Source organism: Oncorhynchus tshawytscha, linkage group LG28, assembly GCF_018296145.1.
Source record: "Oncorhynchus tshawytscha isolate Ot180627B linkage group LG28, Otsh_v2.0, whole genome shotgun sequence".
In the NCBI taxonomy this organism is placed as follows: domain Eukaryota; kingdom Metazoa; phylum Chordata; class Actinopteri; order Salmoniformes; family Salmonidae; genus Oncorhynchus; species Oncorhynchus tshawytscha.
This window is the reverse complement of record NC_056456.1, coordinates 8068404-8092643: the sequence shown is the minus strand read 5'-3', so window position 1 is coordinate 8092643 and position 24240 is coordinate 8068404. Positions and strand designations below refer to the sequence as shown.

At 41.2% G+C, this 24240-nt stretch overlaps 1 protein-coding gene across 1 annotated transcript in view; it reads left to right on the top strand.

The window, feature by feature from the left end:
* Window positions 1-24240, top strand: part of LOC112226590 (serine/threonine-protein kinase STK11) — a 46525-nt gene that overhangs the window by 2079 nt on the left and 20206 nt on the right. The window contains 2 exon segments of the mRNA XM_042307644.1: window positions 13172-13255; window positions 19828-19917. Coding sequence (XP_042163578.1) covers window positions 13172-13255; window positions 19828-19917 — 174 coding nt within the window.

The window sequence follows — 24240 nt, the reverse complement described above, 5'->3', positions numbered from 1 at the left end:
CTATCTTTCTTTTTGCTCTTTTCTTCCCTCAGGTTTACACTCTTGGTCATGCATTGTCAAGCACTGTCAGCCCTGAATGCTGATTGGCTAACAGCCATGGTATATCAGACCGTATACCATGGGTATGACAAAACATTTATTTTTACTGCTCTAAATGTGTTGGTAACCAGTTAATAATATGAATATGGCTCCTTGGGGGTCTGTGATAGATGGCCAATATACCACAGCTAAGGGCTGTGTCCAGGCACTCCTTATTGCATTGTATGTAAGAACAGCTCTTTGCCATGGTATATTGGCCATATACCACACCCCCTTAGTCCTTATTGCTTAAATGTCACTGCTATAGAATGATTGCCTGGGTAACGCTTAAGATTGTGTCTCTGATTATCATTAGCGTGTGCATAGTCTATTACTGTGTTCATGCCTACAGTGTCTCATGAACTGTTTTCCCTATATATGACTCGCCATCGTCCCCCTTGTCTAAAGTGCACAACAACACTTTGGATCTTCATTTGCGTTTCTCTCTCCTATTCAAATAAGTCCCTTTCCCTACATGGCAGCACCATAGGGCCTTTTCTGACTATGAGAGATTTCCTAGAGATTTTGAGAAAATACCCTCGGCCAGACCTTTTTCGGTATTGTGAATTACACATTGTCACATCTAGACCACATCTAGAGCACTACACTCGCCTGACAGTTGCCCCCTCCAAGCAGGTCAGTATAAACAGAATTGTCTCGTTGAGCCCAACACTCATACCCGAGTGACGTTTTTGAAACTGCCGAAATGTATAGGCATTTTCCTTATTATACTAATTTGTTTTTTTTACAGGAAAAGACGGTTATTCTGAAATTGTCGCCGTATGTTTAAAGCAGGGATGTGTAACTGCCGGGCCTGCCCCCCCTTTTGTAGGCCCACTGAGGTATAACAACTGTTAAATCCCTGTGGATTGATGAGTAATTGAAAAAGGTTACGGTTGAGGGATGAGGCAAATAAGTCTGGCTGCACAACCGATTGGCAAATGTAATGCAAATTGAGAAATCATGTGACTAAACTAAGTAAAAATAAGAAACTATACTATGAAACAAAGAGAAATTATTTAAGAATGATAGTAAAACGCTTTGGAGCACCTTAAATGAAATCTTGGGCAAATGGCAAACTCGGCTCTTTCGTTCATTGAATCAGATGTCTCATTCATCACAAAACCCACTGATATTGCCAACTACTTCAATATTGTTTTAGGGCTGACCCCATTTCGTTGGCTGGTTTGATTGTTTGGTCTACAGGCTGTTGGTCGACCGAGACTTCTTTAGTCGAGCAGTAGCAATAATTATTTATATATATCACACACAGTGGGCTCCAAAATTACTGGCAACCCTGACTGGCAATGCACAAACTATACTTAAAAAAATAATAATAATAATATAATTATAGAGAAACTCAAAATACCAACATTTGAGAAATACTGTACTTTATTAATGTTTCAATGGAACCAACCAAAATCATACAATTATTTAATACAAAGTACATTTCACTAAAATCAAGGTTTCATAATGATTGGCTCTCCTCATTTAGTACTTAGTGCAACCACCTCTGGCAAGGATAACAGCATGTAGTCTTTTCCTGTGATGTTTGACAAGGTTAAGGAACACATTTGGAGGGATTTTTGGACCATTCCTCTATGCAGATCCTTTCAAGATCCTTCACATTGGGTTTGCGCTTATCAACTGCCCTCTTCAACTCAGCCCACAGGTTATCGATTGGATTGAGGTTTGGCGACAACATGGCCTTGGCACAACATTGATTTTGTTGTCACAGAACCATTTCTGTGTAGATCTTGAGGTATGTTTTGGGTCATTGTCTAGTTGGATAGTCCACCTATGGCCAAGGCCCAGCCTTCTGGCAGAGGTAACCAGATTGTCAGCCAAAATCGCCTGATACTTTGTGGAATTCATTGATGTCACAATCTTAACCAGTGCCCCTGGACCTCTGGAATTAAAACACCCCCAAAACATCCCTGACCCACCACCATATTTCACCATGGGTATGAGGTGCCTCTCCTTGTAGGCATCTCTGTTTCGACGCCAAATGTGCCAATGCTGTATCTGACCAAAACGTTCAATTTTGGTCTCATCTGACCAGAGCACCTTCTTCCAGTCATAATTTAAATGACGTTTGGCAAACTCCAAGCGCTGGCGTCTGTCTTGGGTTCAGAAAGGGCTTTCTTCTGGTAACACTTCCAGCCTGCGGTTGTGGAGGTGGCGTCTGATGGTGCTTTTTGAAACCTGGTGACCCCAAGACGCCACCAAGGCCTGCAATTCTTTCACTGTGATTCTTGGGGATTTTGTTGCTTCTCTCACCATCATCCTCCCTTCCTGGGGGGCAAATGCGTTCTTTACCCGTGAGGTTTTCCATGTTCCATGTCTTTAGAATTTTTAAATAATTGCCCTGACAGTGCTCAGTGGTCTATTCAGTCGTTTGTGAATCTTCTTGTAGCCATTACCAGATTTATAAAGGTCAAACGACCATCTCTCTCTTTTGTTCTCTCTGTCAGTTCTTTTGTTTTCTTCATGGTGTTGGGATGACAAAGGGATATTGCATGCATGTTACCTCATTTAAAAAAAAAAATTTTTATACCCGAGTAAAACAGGAAGTGATGTAATGGCTCAATATAGTTGCTTAAGAGTCAGAGAAACTTAATTAAGTGGAATTTAATTCCTGGCTTAATTATGGTAGATGTTATTTATAGTCATCTTTATGGGTGCCATTAATTGTGAAACTCTGATTTGGAGGACATTGATTTTTAATTAAATGCATATGGAATCATGTAGAAACCAAAAAAGTGTTAAACAAATCAAATTATATTTGAGATTCTTAAAAGTAACCACCCTTTGTCTTGACAGCTTTGCACACTCTTGGCATTCTCTCAACCAGCTTCATGGGGAATGATTTTCCAACAGTCTTGAAGGAGTTCCCACATATGCTGAGCACTTGTTGGCTGCCTTTCCTTCACTCTCTGGGCCAACTCATCCCAAACCATCTCAATTGGGTTGAGGTCGGGTGATTGTGGAGGCCAGCTCATCTGATGCAGCACTCCATCACTCTCCTCTGTAGCAGAGGTAACTCTGGGTCTTCCTTTCCTTTGGCATTGCTCATGAGAGCCAGTTGCATCATAGCGCTTGATGGCTTTTGCAACTGCACTTGAAGAAACTTTCAAAGTTCTTGAAATGATCAGATTTTGACTGATCTTCATGTCTTAAAGTAATGATGGACTGTTGTTTCTCTTTGCTTATTTGAGCTGTTCTTGCCATAATATCTACTTGGTCTTTTACCAAATAGGGTTATCTTCTGTATACCACCCCTTCCTTGTCACAACACAACTGATTGTCTGAAACGCATTAAGAAAGAAATTCCACAAATTAACTTTTAACAAGGCACACCTGTTAATTGAAATGCATTCCAGGTGTCTACCTCATGAAGCTGGTTGACATATTCATTTTTTTTGGTTACTACATGATTCCATATGTGTTATTTCATAGTTTTGATGTCTTTTTACTATTATTATACAATTAAAAAATAAAGAAATCCTTGAATGGGTAGGTGTGAACTTTTGACTGATGCGTGTGTGTGCATACAGTTGAAATTTACATACACTTAGGTTAGTCATTATAACTGGTTTTTCAACCACTCCACAAAATACTTGAAAACAAACTATAGTTTTGGCAAGTCGGTTAGGACATCTACTTTGTGCATGACACAAGTAATTTTTCCATCAATTGTTTACAGACAGATTATTTCACTTATCATTCACTGTATCACAATTCCAGTGCGTCAGAAGTTTATATACACTATATGCCTTTAAACAGCTTGGAAAATTCCCCAAAATGTCATGGCTTTAGAAGCGTCTGATAGGCTAATTGACATCATTTGAGTCAATTGGAGCTGTACCTGTGGATGTATTTCAAGGCTTACCTTCAAATTCAGTGCCTCTTTGCTTGACATCATGGGAAAATCAAAAGAAATCAGCCAAGACTTCAAAAAATTAATTGTAGACCTCCAAGTCTGGTTCATCCTTGGGAGCAATTTCCAAACGCCTGAAGGTACCACATTCATCTGTACAAACAATAGTACGCCAGTATAAACACCATGGGACCACGCAGCTGTCATACTGCTGAGGAAGAAGACGTGTTCTGTCTCCTAGAGATGTATGTACTTTGGTGCAAATCAATCCCAGAACAACAGCAAAGGACCATGTGAAGATGCTGGAGGAAACAAGTAAAGTATCTATATCCACAGTAAAACGAGTCCTATATCGACATAACCTGAAAGGCCGCTCAGCAAGAAAGAGGCCACTGCTCCAAAACCGCCATAAAAAAAGCCATAATACAGTTTGCAACTGCACATGGGGACATAGAGCATTATTTTTGGAGAAATGTCCTCTGGTCTGATGAAACAAAAATAGAACTGCTTGGCCATAATGACCATTGTTATGTTTGGTGGAAAAAGTGGGAGGCTTGGAAGCCGAAGAACACCATCCCAACTGTGAAGCACGGGGATGGCAGCATCATGTTGTGGGGAAGGCAGCATCATGTTGTGGGGGTGCTTTGCTGCAGGAGGGACTGGTGCACTTCACAAAATGGATGGCGTCATGATGAAGGAAAATTGTGTGGGTATATTGAAGCAACATCTCAAGTCATCAGTCAGGAAGTTAAAGCTTGGTCGCAAATAGGTCTTCCAAATGGACAATGACCCCAAGCATGCTTCCAAAGTTGTGGCAAAATGGCTTAAGGACAACAAGTCAAGGTATTGGAGTGGCCATCGCAAAGCTCTGACCTCAGCCCTTAGAAAATGTGTGGGCAGAACTGAAAAAGCGTGTGCGAGCAAGGAGGCCTACACACCTGACTCAGTTACACCAGCTCTGTCAGGAGGAATGGGCCAAAATGTACCTAATGTATTGTGGGAAGCTTGTGGAAGGCTACCCAAAACGTTTTACCCAAGTTAAACAATTTAAAGGCATTGCTATCAAATACTAATTGAGTGTGTGACCCACAGGGAATGTGATGAAAGAAATAAAAGCTGAAATAAATAATTCTCTCTACTATTATTCTGACATTTCAAGTTCTTTAAAATAGTGGTGATCCTAACTGACCTAAGACAGCAAATGTTTACTAGGATTAAATGTCAGGATTTGTGAAACTGAATTTAAATGTATTTGGCTAAGGTGTATGTAAATTTCCGACTTCAACTGTATGTCTGTCTATTCTTAAAGAATTTACAGGGGGCAGTTTGGAAAAAACGAATCCCGTCCGAATCATCCTCTGGAATAACGGACTTTCTGAAGTACTAATTACATAACCAACGTTCTCTAGTAATGCTAGTCCCATGCAAATAGGTCTTTGGTCACATGCATACATGTGCCACGTAAAGAGAGCAAGGGTTGAGTGAGTAGGGAATGTTTAAAAAAAAATATTTAAAAAAATACGAATTTTGGTAACTGAACTTTTTAGTCAGAAATGGCTGTATGTTGCATATGTAGCAACACGGACAGTGTGGGGAAACACAAATGTTCTGTGGTGGTTGCTGCAGCAGGGAGGAGAGGGTGACAAAGGGCGCTAGTCAGTCATACTTCAAAAACATTTTTAATTTTTTTTTTTTTTTTAGCAGTGCAGCAAATATGACTCCGGCACAATCAAATCAATTGCTGGTCGGACTCCCTCTAGTTATTTGTGTGCCTTAATTATTTAATCATAGTGTGCTTGAAGCATCAGACAAGCTCAGTGAATATAGTTGATTTGATTAAAACACATACTTGACTTTTTGCATTTAGGCCAAAGAGTTCATCAGACCAGAGAATATTGTTTCTCATGGTATGAGAGGTGCCTTTTGGAAAACTCTATGCGTTCTATCCTGTGCCTTTTACTGAGGAGTGGCTTCCATCTGGCCGCTCTACCATAAAGGCCTGATTTGGTGGAGTGCTACAGAGATGGTTGTCCTTCTGGAAGGTTCCCCCATCTCCACAGAGGAACTCTGGAGCTCTGTCAGTGACCATTGGGTCCTTGGTCAGAGCAGCGATTTATTATGGACAGACTTCTTCCCACCTTTCTATATAAGGTCCCACAGTTAACAGTGCATGTCAGAACAAGAACCAAGCCAGGAGGTTGAAGGAATTGTCCATAGAGCTCCGAGACAGGACCAAGCCCCTTCTCCCCTGCTCAGTTTGGCCGGACGGCCAGCTCTAGGGAGAGTCTTGGTCTTTCCAAACTTTGTCCATTTAAGAATGATTGAGGCCACTGACTTGGGGACCTTCAGTGCTGCATTTTTTTTTGTTGGTACCCTTCCCCAGATATGTGCCTCAACACAATCCTGTCTCGGAGCTCTACGGACAATTCCTTCAACCTCCTGGCTTGGTTCTTGTTCTCAGAACAGGAATAGACTGAGTTTCAGAAGAAATCTCTTTGTTTCTGGCCATTTTGAGCCTGTATAATCGAACCCACAAATACTGATTCTCCAGATTCTCAACTTGTCTAAAGAAGGCCCGTTTTATTGCTTCTTTAACCAGCACAACAGTTTTCAGCTGTGCTAACATAATTGCAAAATAGTTTTCTAATAGTCTTTTTAAAATGTTACATTTGTATTAGCTAACACAACGTGTCATTGGAACACAGGAGTGATGGTTGCTGATAATGGGCCTCTGTATGCCTATGTAGGTATTCCATACAAAATCTGCCGTTTCCAGCTACAATAGTCATTTACAACATTAACAATGTCTGCACTGTATTGCTGATCAATTTTATGTTATTTTAATGGACCAAAAATTTGCTTTTTAAAAAACAAGGACATTTCTAAGTGACCCAACTTTTGAATGATAGTGTGTGTTATATGGTAAAGTCATACAAATTCAAGAGGGTCATTTTTCCATTATCTCTTATTACAAGAATTAGGGCAGTATATGTTAGAAATGTCAAATTAAATTTTGGTTGATTTTATAGGTACACTTAACCTAATTTTAAATGTATGGCTCTACCATAGGCTAAGCCCTTGGCACTCCACTGGTTTTGTTCAGAGCATCACCATGATCACTTGAATAGGTGTCATGAACTGGATGACCCAGACCCACATCGTCCACAGTCCTGTGTAACTCCGTCAGTAGAGCATAGCGCTTGCAATGCAAAGGGTTGTGGGTTTGATTCCCGCTGTGGCCACCCATATGATAAAATGCATGCATGCCTTACTGTAACCATCTCTCTCTTTCTATAAAAATGGCAGTTTTCGAACCACAGCTGAGGTTTTAATCACACAGTGGAGTTTATTTAATAATCTTGTGATGAGCTGCAGGCGTGTCTAAATATAGAGGATCGAGCTAATGCAACTGTCAAATGAGTGAGTTCTCACCGTGGGAAGTATTTAGAGAGATGGAGGAACAACTCAGTTTAGGCTGCTTTGCTTGCAGGGTCTGGGATTCTAGGCATTTTGTAGAACACGTTCTCTGTACATTTTTCTATTGATTTTTGTTGCAAGTTCTATTTCGGTTAGATTCAATTAGCCCATTTCGAATGTGATTTTAAATTGACTTGATTATGTTAGTGTTGCTGTCTAGGCTACCAGCCACCAGTGTTGTTGTGGATGGGGCATTCATTTGCAGTGATGCAATGTTCTGTCTTGTATTGTACTCACACCCTCTAATTATTACGGTCTAGTACTAAGCACACCAGTGTGTCCTATGTGCTGTTGTGCACATGCCTGAGTTTCTCACACTTTTGGTGGGAACAGTGTCTGTAATATGTTTGGGCCCACCAACACAGACATGCACAATCTTATTTTTTTAAGCATGTGTGAGAGCCATACCTAGCCTTATAAGGCCTGGCCCTGGATGCCATAGTACAGTACTACCCTGAGCCCCTCTCTCTCTCTCTCTCTCTCTCCATTCACACTCACAGCAGCCATCGCTTAACATTCCTGTCTGCCAAACACTTCCTGATTTCACTGCCCGGGGTTGCCACGGGGATGGACACCCTCACACTCTGCCGTTGCGCAATGACCATTCCTGTTGCTTGGGCGAGGCCTCCGAAATTCCGAGCCATGGTTTGGAATGCCGCACGCACACTCCTGAGTGGGGGCGATAGGGAGATGTGTTTGTGTGTGGGGTCACGTTCTTTGAGTCCATTGATTTCATTTGACTTCTAGCAGGTAACATGTTAAGAAGTTTGTCATCATAATGAATAAGCCTAGAATTAGTGCACCGGCAGCTGTAGAATGTAGCTAAGGCCAAGTTTAAGCTACATGTATAGGAGTGGTCACCAACCGGTCGATCTTCAAGACATTCCTAGTCGATCACCTAACATTTCTGTCGAAAAGCCAGCTATAAAGGCTTGCGCTCTTCTTTTATGGTGTGTGTTGCGCTGTTGGAAGAAGGTGCACTTGATTCAGAAGCCCTGTGTATGAGGTAGGCAAAATGTTCCCATTTTGAACCATTTCATTTGTCTGAAAAGACAAACTCCCCCTTCCCAGCAGACCAGGAGATCTGTGGCTAAATCGAGTGTGCCTACTGCGCTGGCCGATCGGATAGCTCAAATCACCATGCCCACAGCTTCCAGGACCCCAGCCACAGCAAAGTTTGATACTAGCCGGCATGAGATTTTATGACTTTTGAAACTATGACCAGAGAGAGACTGTTAAAGAATACAGCAAAGAGCTGCTGTTTTTATGAATGAGTTCATGTCTAAGTTTTTATTCAACACTACTACAAAATATTTCACATTTTCTGGTCAAAGGAACAACATAAATTCGTGCCTGAGGCAGAAGTTTCGCCATCAGGTGGAAGACTGGGAAAAATAGTTTGGAACGGTCATCCAACTCGGAAGTTCAAGTCGGAACTCTGGCATCTTTTCTAGAGCTCTGACTTTCCAACCTGAAGATCACCCCCGAGTTCCCAGTTTTCTTGAAAGCACAATCACCATCAGATGCAGGTACCATCAGTCCAGTAAAATAAAACCGCTAATTATTTACATTTAAATTTATGCTCAGTTGTTTTGTTATGAAAGCTCGACATTTTAAATATAATATGGTCTGAGAAGAACAATATTGCCAAGCATATAGCCAAATATGCTGTGAAAATGTATTCGGCCTACTGCACAAACCTCATTCATACAGAACTGTTTTTATTGGATTAATGTTAAATTCTTTGAAGTCATGTTTAAAAGAATCAAAGCAGTAGATCCCTGCTTGGTTTTTGACTGCAAAGTGACTCAGAAAAGGGTTGGTGACCACTAATGGTGGTCACTGATGGTCAGTCGATCAATTGTAAAACTGTTTTGTAAAAATGCAGGTGTCCGTCCTCCTGGACAGCATCCCACAGAGACATTTGATCCACTGCAGAGCAGATACTCTCACTACGCAGCGGACACAGTCCAGCGCTTTAGACGTCACAAAGCTGACACTCTAATTTCTGTCCTAGAGAACAGCAGTGCTGCTAACTGCTCTTGTTGAACTTGAATGCGGAATGTTTTTACCCTTGAATGAGAGTGATGATGCGGCAAAGGTTTATCAATTGCCTTTTCAGTACTAGGAAGTGAAGTGACCTCAATTCTGATAAACATAGGCCTATATTTACATCAAAGATGGTATCCCAAAACAATAACACATTTTTGTTTTGTGGTGTTGCTCTGTGCTAGTATGATTTCCCTGCCTTTTTTAAATGGTCTGGCATGTATGCATTATCCCTTGCAGCAGTGTTTGTCCCTTTTGCTGTGTGTGTGGCTGCTTGCAGGCGGGATGTCTCTCTGACTCAGTCAGTTGTGATGCAGGCAGTAATTGTTGGGTATATAGCAAAGGACTGGGCCAGCCTGTGACTGCAGGCTAGTATGGTGAGTGAAATGGGCACACCACTGAGGGAGAGCTACAGTACAGTGTGTAGATTGTGTGTGAGAGACTGGCGACTTAGACTAGCGAAAGAGGGTGTGTGCGCGTTCCTGCCCTACATGGTGTTTTCAATAAGCTGTGTGCAGAATGCAGGCACCCCAACGCTGTGCACTGAACTACTGGCTTAAAGACCGACTGCCCCTAAAGTATAACTGCCTATGTGGCGTCTGAGTCAGAAACATGTATTCTAGTGCCAAAATTGACTACAACGTGTAAATAGAATAATTTTGGTCATAAAGTCAGTCTCGTCCTAAACTGAGATTTACGAGATACTTTTTTTTTTTTTTTTTTTTTTTGTCATGAAATGAAGGGTACTGGAACTTTTTTTTTTTCTTTCTTGGGTTTATTTCAATCCTGCACACATTCACACAGCTGGCAGCACCCAAGTAATCATCAATTCAGAGAGCAGCTGCAGGAGACCCGAATCTTAATGCCCATGGTCAATTTGGTTTGACAGTCCATATCCTTTTGGAGCCTTAGGGACCATCAGTAAATTACACATGTACATGGGACAATATTTTATAAGGTCAATAGTGCCTAATTTCCATGAATTAACTTCAAAACAACTATACATTTTACAACTTCAAAATAACTATACATTTATGTACAAATATTGAAAGCATTTAATGATACAACTAAAAGATGTGCACCATGAAAATATTGTCCCATTTACATTGTAATTTATTGACGGTCCGTAGGGTTGCACATTTTGGGGAATATTCAGAGGTGGAAACTAAAGTTTAACATGGGAATTAATATTAATACCATTTTAAATGTAGGTTTTTTTTTCCCATTGGATGTATTTGCCATATATATTTACCATATGGAGACAGAAACATAAACCTTTTACCTTATCACAATTGACATAATTGCAAATGATTAAGTCCTTCCAATAGAAATAAAAATGTAGTTAGGAATTGAACTTTAATTACATGAGTTGACTCTTCACATGGGATGATTTCACTGAACAACAAAATAAATAAAATCTTGAATAATCCCCAATGATCCATCACATTCCCCAAAAAATGTTTTCAACATGCATCTGTAAAATGATAGTCTAAACTAAAGCTTTGGTTGTTTTCCTCTCATGCCTCCATGTCTTCTCCCTGAACCTCCTCAATGTCCACCTCTTGAACATCAGACTCTGAGGCCTCATCTTCACTTTCACTTTCCAACCTTGTTGAGGGTGGCTCGTTGTCAAGCTCAAAAAGCCTCAAATTTGCCAGGATGGCCACCAATTTTTCAACCTTTGTATTGGTGTGTGTGCTCCCAAACAAGGACCAGTTGCACTCTGAGGCGGCTGATGTTGGTGGGATTTAGAGGATGATGGAGGCAACGGGAAAGAGCATCAGATCCTCAAAGTCCCTTCCACCAGGTGGCTGATGAGATATGTTGGCACGACTGCCATATTGCATCCCAAGGCCCTTGCTTGGAAGTGTACTTCGCCAGACTGCCAAGAACCTTGCCCAGGCCAAGGTGGCGAGACATGGTAGTGATGACACCATAGGCCTTGTTGATCTCTGCACCAGACAGGATGCTCTCGCCAACATGCTTGGTCCAACATGTACGCTGCGGCGTGTATGGGCTTCAGGCAGAAGTTTTCACGCTTTTTGATTATTTTCAGAACTGCAGTTTCCTCTGTTTTGAGCAACAGCGAAGTGGGCTGGGTTGTATGGATTTCTTCTCTTACATCTGCAAGCAGAGTCTGAATATCAGACAGGATGGCATTGTCTCCTTCAATCTGTCTAATGGCTACTGCTATAGGTTTCAGGTTGCTTTACCACTCTCCCAAAATACATCATCCAGGAGGATCCTCTTGATGGGGCTGTCCATATCGGCAGACTGTGATATACCATTTCTTGGAGAGACTCCTTCCCCTCCAGAAGACCGTTAAACATGATGACAACACCACCCAGCGGGTGTTGCTGGCCAGCTTCAATGTGGTTCTCTTATTCCTCTCACTTTGCTTGGTGAGGTAGATTGCTGCTATAACTTGATAACCTTTCACATTGATAACATTTCACAAAAAATAATGTATGTCATAAAATATATTCACCCCACCCAATATTGTAATCAAAACTTACCAGAAAGCATGAAGTCCTTGGCTCAGACAATGTAGTAGTGTGGGCTCAATAGCATCTCATTAGTGTGTAAGATCTTGAGAATTGTGATGGAAGAATGCAATGTGCATGCAGAGGGTTGCAAATTGGGGATAGTTTAACCAAAATATGTTGCCTTGTGTATCCCACAAAAAAGATTCACTGTTATAAGCTAACTTTATTTGATGAATTTAAGAAAAATTCCCGGGCTTAACTTCCCATGGAAAATTTCCGGAAATTTCCCGGAAAGTTTCCGACCCTTTAACCGTAACTTGTCCCAGAGATGGGCTATCCAATGTCAAACCAACTTTGCCATGGTCGGAACCCCAGTTGGCTGAAGCTAATAGCCGAAAGAAGTTTGCTCTGCGACTTCAAGACAGGACTTGGTTAGTCGGTTTCAAGTTATCTAGAATAGTTTGACTGTGTACTGTTTTGGCAGAGAGAATGTATAAACTCTTGCCGCGTACGAAACCCACATGAAACCCCCCCCCGCCCCAAAGACAACTCTCATTTGGCTTCGGCCATGGCTGCTTCATTTCTTATTAATGACCAAGCTGAAAAACTAGGCCAAATCAGTAAGTTCAGCCCTTCTGTAAACTAACCTATTATTGTACAACACTTAAGATTAGCCTACTATGACAACATTTACTCATGAAAATGCACTTTCAAATGTAGCTGAGAATTCCTTCCCATCCAGTTGAATGACATGGATAATTCAAACCCAGTCATTTTAAAAACAAGGATAGACTGAGGCATGAATACACTAACACTTTTGGCCTGCCTCGTTTGTGTTTGCTCCCTTCATGCAGTAGCTGTAGTCATTAGTGGCAGGCCGGCTACTCTGTAGCAGATGAATGTGGAGTCTCCTGGGGGTTTGACATGGTGGTGCTTGGGGTGATTTAAAGTTCCCCCTCCAGCGCCAGTTTATAGAGCTGTCTCAATGAGCTTAGCCACCCCAATGTGTCGTTCACCCTTTATTCTGCTGTTATATTCACCTTAATGTTTCATTCCCCCTGAAGTCTACGCATCATTTCTTTTACGATGTGCTATTTATTTATTTTTAAATTTCACCAATGTTTCAGTTGTGATGCCTGTGAGGGAGTTTCATTTGTAACATCTCTAACCTTTTTTGTCTGTTGGTTTGTTTGTGTTTCAGGGAGATCCAGCTGCTACGGAGACTCCAGCACAAAAATGTGATCCATTTGGTGGATGTGTTGTACAATGAAGAGAAGCAGAAAATATATCCTTCTGTGTGTGTGCACACCAGGGTTTCTGTTAGGAAAATGTGACACTGGCCAACGTGACCTGGGAGATTTAAATTTGACCATAGGCATTGGATTGTATCCCATTTAGGGAGTCCACCCACTGTGCTCAGAATGACACATCACATTTAGACTATTGTAATGCATCTTAACAGAACATATAACTCCTCTAATGAAGAAACCAATAATACAAAATGTTCAAACATTTGCCAAAAAGCAATTCTGCTAGCGGTTCATATGTGACATATATAAAAATCTTATTTAGGAACATAGAAATGGGGAATCTGAAGATGTAACAACTAGGACTTGGCTTCTGGACAAAGAAAGAAAGTTGATATGAAAACTAATAGAAGAGGAGAGAAATGGCATACGAGGTATTTCATAGACGGGGGTGTCTAGTAACTTCCCCTAAAGTACATTGAAATACATTTGCCAAAATGTATATAATTACTCCTGTCTATACAGAAATGAATGAACTCATTCAAAATATTTCACCAGAGAGCATGATTTAGGAATAAAAGATTATTTTGATTATTTAAAAAATAGTGCGTATTTGCCTATGCCTATTTGGGCAGGGCGCATGGCAATAGGCCTAGCTGATTAGCTGTCTGTGAAAAGTGACTAAAATATGTGTGAAGATGTGTCTTGAGTATTTTAAAAGAAGGGGAAGGGTGTGTGGCTAATACAGTGGGGCAAAAAAGTATTTAGTCAGCCACCAATTGTGCAAGTTCTCCCACTTAAAAAGATGAGGCCTGTAATTTTCATCATAGGTACACTTCAACTATGACAGACAAAATGAGAAAAAAATCCAGAAAATCACATTGTAGGATTTTTAATGAATTTATTTGCAAATTATGGTGGAAAATAAGTATTTGGTCACTTACAAACAAGCAAGATTTCTGGCTCTCACAGACCTGTAACTTCTTCTTTAAGAGGCTCCTCTGTCCTCCACTCGTTACCTGTATTAATGGCACCTGTTTGAACTTGTTATCAGTATAAAAGACACCTGTCCACAACCTCAAACAGTCACACTCCAAACTCCACTATGGCCAAGACCAAAGAGCTGTCAAAGGACACCAGGAACAAAATTGTAGACCTGCACCAGGCTGGGAAGACTGAATCTGCAATTGGTAAGCAGCTTGGTTTGAAGAAATCAACTGTGGGAGCAATTATTAGGAAATGGACATACAAGACCACTGATAATCTCCCTCGATCTGGGGCTCCACGCAAGATCTCACCCCGTGGGGTCAAAATGATCACAAGAACGGTGAGCAAAAATCCCAGAACCACACGGGGGGACCTAGTGAATGACCTGCAGAGAGCTGGGACCAAAGTAACAAAGCCTACCATCAATAACACACTACGCCGCCAGGGACTCAAATCCTGCAGTGCTGGCTTAAGCAGGGGGACACCTGTCCAGGCCTGTCTGAAGTTTGCTAGAGAGCATTTGGATGATCCAGAAGAAGATTGGGAGAATGTCATATGGTCAGATGAAACCAAAATATAACTTTTTGGTTAAAAACTCAACTGGTTGTGTTTGGAGGACAAAGAATGCTGAGTTGCATCCAAAGAACACCATACCTACTGTGAAGCATGGAGGTGGAAACATCATGCTTTGGGGCTGTGGAATTATTATTTTTTTACGTCTTAAAAATAAAAAGCTGAAATGTCTTGAGTTAGTAAGTATTCAGCAACTTTTTTATGGCAAGCCTAAATAAGTTCAGGAGTAAAAATATGCTTAAGTCACATATGTTGCAAGGACATTTAACATGATTTTTGAATGACTATCTCTATACCCCACACATACAATTATCTGTAAAGTCCCTCCATTTCCAATGCCTCGCAAAGAAGAGCACCTATTGGCAGATCGTTTTTATTTTTTAAAGACAGCCATTGAATATTCCTTTGAGCATGGTGAAGTTATTAATTACCTTATGGGTGGTGTGTCAATACACCCAGTCACTACAAAAACAGGTGTCCTTCCTAACTCAATTTCTGGAAAGGAAGGAAACCGCTCAGGGATTTCACCATGACAACAATGGTGACTTTAAAACGGTTCGAGTTTAATGGCTGTTATAGGGGAGAACTGAGGATGGATCAACAACATTGTAGTTACTCCACAATACTAACCTAATTGACAGAGTGAAAAGGAGGAAGCCTGTACAGAATACAAATATTCCAAACATGCATCCTGTTTGCAACAAGGCACTAAAGTAATACTGTAAAAATTGTGACAAAGCAATTAATGTTTTGTTCTGAATACAAAGTGATATGTTTGGGGCCAATCCATGTTATGTTATGGGGCCAATCTGAGGAGTCTGCATAAAAAAAAGAAACGGATTGGAGCTAAGCACAGGCAAAATCCTAGTGGAAAACCTGGTTGTCTGCTTTCCACCAGACACTGGGAGATCAATTCACCTTTCATCAGGACGATAATGTAAAAAGAAAGCCAAATCTACAATCTGAGTTTCTTACCAAGAAGACAGTCAATGTTCCTGAGTTAGGTTTTCAAGTATATTTAAGTCAACACTATGGCAAGACCTGAAAATGGTTGTCTAGCAATGATCAACAACCACCTTGACAGAGCTTGTAGAATTTTTCTAGTGTAACACGTGTTTAGCAGATGTTATTGCGTGTGTTGCTTGTGTTTCTAGCTCCAACAGTGCAATAATATATATCAATTTCACAACGATACACACATCTAAAGCAATGGAATAATATTTGGACGAGAAATGGCAGAGCGGCATAAACTAAAATACTGTAGAATAGAATACAGAATACATATGAGATGTAACGCAAAATATGTAAACATTGTTAAAGTGGCTAGTGTTCCATTATTAAAGTGGCCAGTGATTTCAAGTCTGTAAACTCTTAACTCTTTTAAGAGCACCCTTTGGCAGATAAATAGCCTCTAAGGTGCTACTGATGGCTATATAACAGTCTAATGGCTTTGAGATAGAAGCTGTTTTTCAGTCTCTCGATTCCTGCTTTGATGCATCTGTACTGACCTCTCCTTCTGAATGATAGCGGGGTGAACAGGCAGTGGCTCGGGTGGTTGTTGACCTTGATCTTTTTGGCCTTCTTGTGACATCGGGTGCTGTAGGTGTCCTGGAGGGCAGGCCGTTTGACCCCGGTGATGCATTTGGCAGACCGCACCACCCTCTGGAGAGGTACCAGGCAGTGATACAGCCCGATATGATGCTCTCAATTGTGCATCTGTAAAAGTTTGTGGGTTGTAAGTGCCAAACCAAATTTCTTCAGCCTCCCGAGGTTGAAGAGGTGCCGTTGCACTGCCTTCACCACACTGTCTGTGTGGGTGGACCATTTCAGTTTGTCCGTGATGTGTACACCGAGGAACTTGAAGCTTTCCACCTTCTCCACTGTGGTCCTGTTGATGTGGATAGGGGCGTGCTCCCTCTGCTGTTTCCTGAAGTCCACGATCAGCTCCTTTGGTTTGTTGACATTGAGTGAGAGGTTATTTTCCTGGCAACACACTCCCTTTTCCGTTTGTAGTCTGTGATTGTCTGTAGACCCTGCAACATACTTCTCGTGTCTGAGCCGTTGAATTGCCACTCCACTTTATCTCTACTGATCTTTTGCCTGTTTGTTTGTTTGCCTTACAGAGGGAATGACATCACTGTTTGTATTCGGCCATATTCCCAGTCACCTTGCCATGGTTAAATGTGGTGGATCGCACTTTCCATTTTGCGTGATTGCTGCCATCTATCTTACGGTTTCTGGTTAGGGTAGGTTTTAATAGTCACAGTGGGTACAACATCTCCTATACCCTTCCTGATAAACAAAGTCACTGTATCAGTGTATTCGTTAATGTTATTCATAGAGGCTACCCGTAACATATCCCAGTCCGCGGGATCAAAACAATCTTGAAGCGTGGGTTCCGATTGGCCAGACTAGCATTGAATAGTCCTTAGCACGTGTACTTCCTGTTTTGAGTTTCTGCCTTTAGGAAAGGAGGAGCAAAATGGAGTCATGATAAGATTTGCTTAAGGGAGGGCGGAGGAGGGCCTTGTAGGCATCCCGGAAGTTTGAGTAGCAGTGGTCGAGTATTGACTCGGGTGTGAATACTTATCTAAATGAGGTATTTCTGTATTTCATTTTAAATAAATTAGCTAGAATTTCTCAACATGTTTTCACAATGTCATTATTGGGTTTTGCGTGTAGATGTGGGGAAAAAACAACAATTGAATACATTTGGAATTCAGGCTATAACACAAAATGTGAAATGGGTCAAGGGGTATACATACTTTCTGAAGGCACTGCATGTCACCAGTAGTAAATGTACCGTTAATCCCCATTTGGTTACATTAATTTCTGTTCATGCGTGTACTAATTACAGTAAATGACTGTTCTCAAGCTACACTTGTGAGAGACAAGTTTTATTTTAATGACCATCGTTTACAAGTTTGTTTTTTAATTGTCTTGTTTTGAGTGCTCCATATGAGCATGTTTGGTTTCACTGTCCTGTTCATGATGAGGGAGCATGTGCCTGAGCATGCATAGAAGTACTTGGCTTGCTGAGTGAAAATGTAGGAAAGTGCCAATTTGGGATATCTGATTTCTGATATTCTTAACTCACCACAACCACCATTAAAAAGCTGAGTTTTTGCAAATGATAATAGTTCCTCACATTATTTCAAAAATCTTTCTGACAATCTCCCGGCCTCAATCACCAAGTCTCTGTAAAAAAGACCAATCATTATCTGATCATCCCATATCTCCAGTGGAAATAATACCTGAACACTTTTCCCTTGCTCAAAGACCGCTGTCTGTCCCAAACTCACTGACATGGGAAACTACAAGGGCCAGGAATAGGCTAGTTGATACAATGTTGCAAGTTATAGCAAGCAACAGCTTCAGCTGGACCTTTGTTGATACAATTACTGTGCTTCACTAGCAATGGTTCACATCAAGACAAATAAAAAGGGTGGCAGACGGGCTGAGTAAGAGAGATGAATGCAATTGGGGAAGACTTTTCATCTGGATATTTTTATACAGTTTTTATTCGTCAGCTTTATGTATTTTTAATTAGTTAACAATGTACCATAACTGGGCTTATAAAAGCGCGAGAAAAAATTGGCCATAGTACTGTTTATCCATATTGAGAAGCTGTAGCTAGTGTACACTTATTTGCGGGTTAATTGTGGGGAACTGTGGCTATCTGACCCGATGCAGGACTCTAGTGTGTGTTCCCTTCTCTACCCTGCAGCAGTGGAGAGACTCCTGATGCAGACATGACTTCGCAGTTAGCTCTGCGTCATCCCCAGGCCTCTCTCTCCTCTCTCCTCTCTCGCATATATATATATATATATATAACTACAAAATCTTCTCTTCGCCCCATGGCAGAATGTGTAGAATTGCCGCAAACTTGCTTTAAAACTGCAGCATTTTCTCTACAGCCCCATGGCAGAATATGTAGAATAGATATTTTTTTTGTGACCCCCATCAAAGTTGCCCATCCCCGACCTCTAGGTTTTCTTGAAGATAATATCTAATTGGTTTACATCTAGTTTTTGCCTTATCAATTTATCTTGTAGTTCCAAGATAACCCGCGTTGCTGCTGGTTCAAAGCCTTGGAGAAACTCACCTAAAGTAAAACAAATGCCATATTTAATCAATTTCCCACTCTGAGACAGTGTTTCTGTTAAAGGAATTAAATTGCTCTGTTTTAATACCCAATTAAAATTAAACACTGTCAATTCATAAGGTTTTGTAAGAACCTTATTCTATAATAATGGACAGAGCCCAGTCTTAAAGTCAAACAGCAGAGTTTATTCACGAGAGTACTGAACACGATACAGGTTATAACCTGAAAATGACGTCATTAGTTCCAGTACCAACCCGTGCCATCTCCATTTCAGTACAAAGGATGTATCTCAAGCCTTCCCACATCCGTCTCCCTACCAATTCAATATAATTTTATGGCTGAGCCAAGGTTTTCCTGTGTAGATAAGCATTCTAGCCAGTCTGAAGATTTAGTTCATTCATTTCTACCCAGGAACAGACCGTCATTGTTCTAATCCTTGATTCATTCACAAACATTATATTCAGTACTAAGATTAAGAAAGAAAATTCATACATATACAGTAACATAATAGTATTCTGATTAGTCAGTCCTGATTTGAAATGTATACATAATTAGTCATTGATAAAAATTCCCTTAACAGTTTCTTAAAAATATATATTTTTATTTAACCTTTTATCTAACTATGCAAGTCAGTTAAGAACAAATTGTTATTTACAATGATGGCCTACCGGGGAACAGTGGGTTAACTGCCTTGTTCAGGGGCAGAACGAGAGATTTTTACCTTGTCAGCTCGTGGAGTCGATTCGGCAACCTTTCAGTTACTGGCCCAACGCTCTAACTAATAGGGTACCTGCCGTCCCCGTTACCTATATGCATTCTGTTAGAGGAAAATGTCTTCCCCTTTCTGTTGTATTTTAATGGCTGTTTAATATGGAACTTTTAATGTGTAAATGCTTCTCATTGCGCTGTTTGTGTTTTGAGTATTCCCTTGACTGCCCATCTTACGTATATGGTGATGGAGTATTGCGTATGTGGGATGCAAGAAATGCTGGACAGCGTCCCAGAGAAAAGATTTCCAGTATTTCAAGCTCACGGGTAAGTTTCTTTCTCTCTTCTTTCTCTCTCGCGCTCTTTTTCTTGGCAGCTCCCTAGCTCAACAGCTATCTCTCGCTCACCATTTCTCTATTGTTCTCGCCCGCCCTTTATCTATTTTGCCATCTTTCTCGCCATCTCTCTCTCTCTCCCTCTCTGCCTCTAGCCTCTTGTTCAAATTCACCATCTCCCTCTTATTTTTATTTTATTAGTCTGAGCTTCTGTTCAGAGTCTACTCAAAGACTAAGTTTAGGCCCTGGACTGCAGAGCTCTCCATTGTTGATAAAGCTAAGACTGTTTTGTTATTGCTTGAGTTTTTTTGCTAAAAGTAATTTTTACCTATTACTTTTAGGGAGCTCTTAGTGTTCTATTACAGTAAGGTATTAAGGTACTTAACCCTCATGCTACCACCATATTGAACATACATGGATTACCAACTGGAGTCATTTTGACCCCAAGAAGAAACTGTTGGAAAAAGCAACAGTCATAGCAAAATATCAACTTAATTCTCATTAAAACATCATTAGACATGTAAATAGGGTTATCTATTTTTTTTAAACTTGTTACATCTGTAAAGTGATTGATAATAATCGGCTAATTTGTTTCATGTCATTACATTAAGATATGGGGGAAGGTGGGATCATGGCTATATTCAATCAAATTCACAAGTTGATTTAACTTATGTTTAACCCTTTCTCATGGTTGGTGTTTTGATGGATCTGTCCGAAATCGTTTGACATGAAGCATTTACTTTTCTGTCATTACATTTATGGCACTGTATGTACTCATTATACGGCATCATTCGGTGCACTCGGAAAGTATTCAGACCACTTCCCTTTTTCCACATTTTGTTACGTTACAGCCTTATTCTAAAATGGATTAACTAAAACAATTTCCTCATCAATCTACACACAATACCCCATAATGACAAAGCGGGTTTTTAGAAATGTTTGCAAATTAATGAAAAATATATAAATATTCAGACCCTTTGCTATGAGACTTGAAATTGAGCTCCGGTGCATCCTGTTTCCATTGATCATTCTTGAGATGTTTCTACAACTTGTTTGGAGTCCACCTGTTGTAAATTCAATATATTGGACATGATTTGGAAAGGCACACACCTGTCTATATAAGGTCCCACAGTTGACAGTGAATGTCAGAGCAAAAACCAAGCAATGAGGTTGAAGGAATTGTCCTTCGAGCTCCGAGACAGGATTGTCGGCACAGATCTGGGGAAGGGTACCAAAACATCTCTGCAGCTTTGAAGGTCCCCAAGAAGACAGTGGCCTCCATCATTCTTAACTTCTTTGGGATAGGGGGCAGCATTTTCACTTTTGGATGAATAGCGTGCCCAGAGTGAACTGCCTCCTACTCAGTCCCAGATGCTAATATATGCATATTAGTATTGGATAGAAAACACTATGATGTTTCTAAAACTGTTTGAATGATGTCTGTGAATATAACAGAACTCATATGGCAGGCAAAAACCTGTTTGTTGTTTTTGAACTCAACCAATATCCCACTGTTTCTTCGACCTGTAATATAACTTTTTGAACGTTTCTTCCGAATGGACCAGATCGCGCATTTGGATTTGTTTAACAAATCCAATTGGACATAAATTATGGATATTATCGAGCAAAACAAGCATTTATTGTGGAACTGCGATTCCTGGGAGTGCATTCTGATGAAGGTCATCAAAGGTAAGTGAATATTTATCATGCTATTTATGAATAATGTTGATTACCCAACATGATGGATATTTCTCTGGCTGGTTTGGGCTCTGAGCGCCGTTCTCAGATTATGCTTTTTCCGTAAAGGTTTTTTGCAATCTGACACAGCGGTTGCATTAAGGAGAAGTGTATCTATATTTCCATGTCTAAAACTTGTATTTTCATTGACATTTATAATGAGTATTTCTGTGAATTCATGTGGCTCTCTGCAATATCACTGCATGTTTTGGAACTACTGAACGTAACACGCCAATGTAAAATACGATTTTTGGATAGAAATATGAACTTTACAGAACAAAACATGCATGTATTGTGTAACAACATGAAGTCCTATGAGTGTCATCTGATGAAGGTCATCAAAGGTTAGTGATCAATTTTATCTCTTTGTGCTTTTTGTGACTCCTCTCTCTGGCTGGAAAAATGGCAGGGGTTTTCTGTCAGTTGGTGGTGACCTAACGTAATTGTTTGTGGAGCTTTCACTGTAAAGCATTTTAAAAAATCAGACTGGCTGGATTAATGAGAATTGTATCTTTAAAATGGTGCCTAATACTTTGAGAAATGTGATTTATGAGATTTCTGTATTTGGTGCCCTGCAATTTCATTGCCTGTTGGCGAAGGATTCCGCTAGCGGAACGGGGTCGTAGACAGGTTAAGTGGAAGAAGTTTGGAACCACCAACGCTCTTCCTAGAGCTGGCCGCCCGGCCAAACTGAGCAATCAGGGGAGAGGGGCCTTGGTAAGGGAGATAAACAAGAACCCGGTGGTCACTCTGACAAAGCTCCGGAGTTCGTCTGTGGAGATGGGAGAACCTTCCAGAAGGACAACCATCTCTGCAGCAATCCACCAATCATTTCCTTTTTGCCAGAGTGGCCAGATGGAAGCCACTCCTCAGTAAAAAGCACATGACAGCCCGCTTGGAGTTTGCCAAAAGGCACCTAAAGGACTCTCATACCATGAGAAACAAAATTCTCTGGTCTGATGTAACCAAGATTGAACTCTGGCCCGAATGCCAAGTCTGGATGAAACCTGGCACCATTCCTACGGTGAAGCATGGTGGTGGCAGCATCATGCTGTGGGGATGTTTTTCAGGGACTGGGAAACTAGTCAGGATCGAGGGTACAGAGTGATCTTTGATGAAAACCTGCGCCAGAGTGCTCAGGACCTCAGACTGGGGCGAAGGTGCACCTTCCAACAGGACAACGACCCTAAGCACACAGCCAAGATATTGCAGGAGTGGCTTCGGGACAAGTCTCGGAATGTCCTAGGCTGGCCCAGCCAGAGCCTGTACTTCAATCCAATCGAACATCTCTGGAGAAACCTGAAAAAAGCTGTGCAGCGACGATCCCCATCCAACCTGACAGAGCTTGAGGATTTGCAGAGAAGAATGGGAGAAGCTCCCCAAATACAAGTGTGCCAACACTTCGTTGTATTAAATCCTTAGTCTATAAATTGCACACATAGGCTGTGTCTTACTTAGAATTAAATGAAAATGAAATGGAAAAATTCCTTACTTGGCTCAGTCTACCGTGCCTTTGAATTCACTTTGAGAAACATGATTTTGGCCAGTGTCTGGCTTATGCGATGGTGCCTTGAGAGTAGGCCAGCAGCGGAAAATACCCTCTCTGTGCTTGCAGAGCCACTGGGGATGCTAAAAAACCTTTGGCCACTCTTGCCAGGCAGGGATGAGGAGATGTCTTTCCAAAAGGTGATAACGTCTGTTTTTCTTCTCATGACCGTTATGTACTCCTTTACCTCTGCTTTTGATTCAGCAGCAGCGGTCCTCTGTACAATGAAGAGCTGAACATGTGAGGTCTTTTGGGCACTTTGTTTTGCTCAAGGGCAGGTTTGGGTGCTGCTGGTACGGCAAATGCACCTGCCGGAGGCACATTGATAGCCTCTGTTTCCTTCACAAGGAGGTTGCGTATCTCTCCAAGCTGGTTACGCACCAGCTCATCCCTTATCACCCGCTCAGTTTTAAACCTGGGGTCCAGGTTGGCAGTTAGGACAAGATGTTTATCATTTATAATACCCCCTGAACTGAGTGGAAACGTTATCTGATCGTTTCTGCAAAAGCAGCAATGTCTATGGCCTGAGACACGGTAGTCAGCGGTTTATTTCTGACACCACGGGGAGAATCATGCCCAGGTTCCCCATCTCTTTCTGCATATTATCAGCTTGTGTTGTCAGTACCTCCACCAGGACCTGTAGCCAACTCATTTCGTTTAGGGTGAGTTTTGCATCATCAGAGGTAGACTTCAGTTTGTTTTGCCACAGTGGGTCTCTTTTAGAACATCTTTATACACACTCAATCATGCGTAATTGGCTGTTCTTGTCATACATGCTGTTGTGGGATGCACTCCCAATCTGTCACTTCTTCTGTGTTCAATGTACACTTCCTAACACCTTTCAGAAGTTTTTCCAGTTTCTGGATCAGTCCGCTAACCCCATCATGCATGTTAATGGCATCCTTTGTTGCGAACTGAAGCATGTGAATTGGGCACCGTAAATGGAGATTTGACTCTGAAGTACTGGTTTACCATCATGTCCACATTGTTGGCTATATGGTCAGTTTGGAACTGAGATCGCAGGTGGTGCGC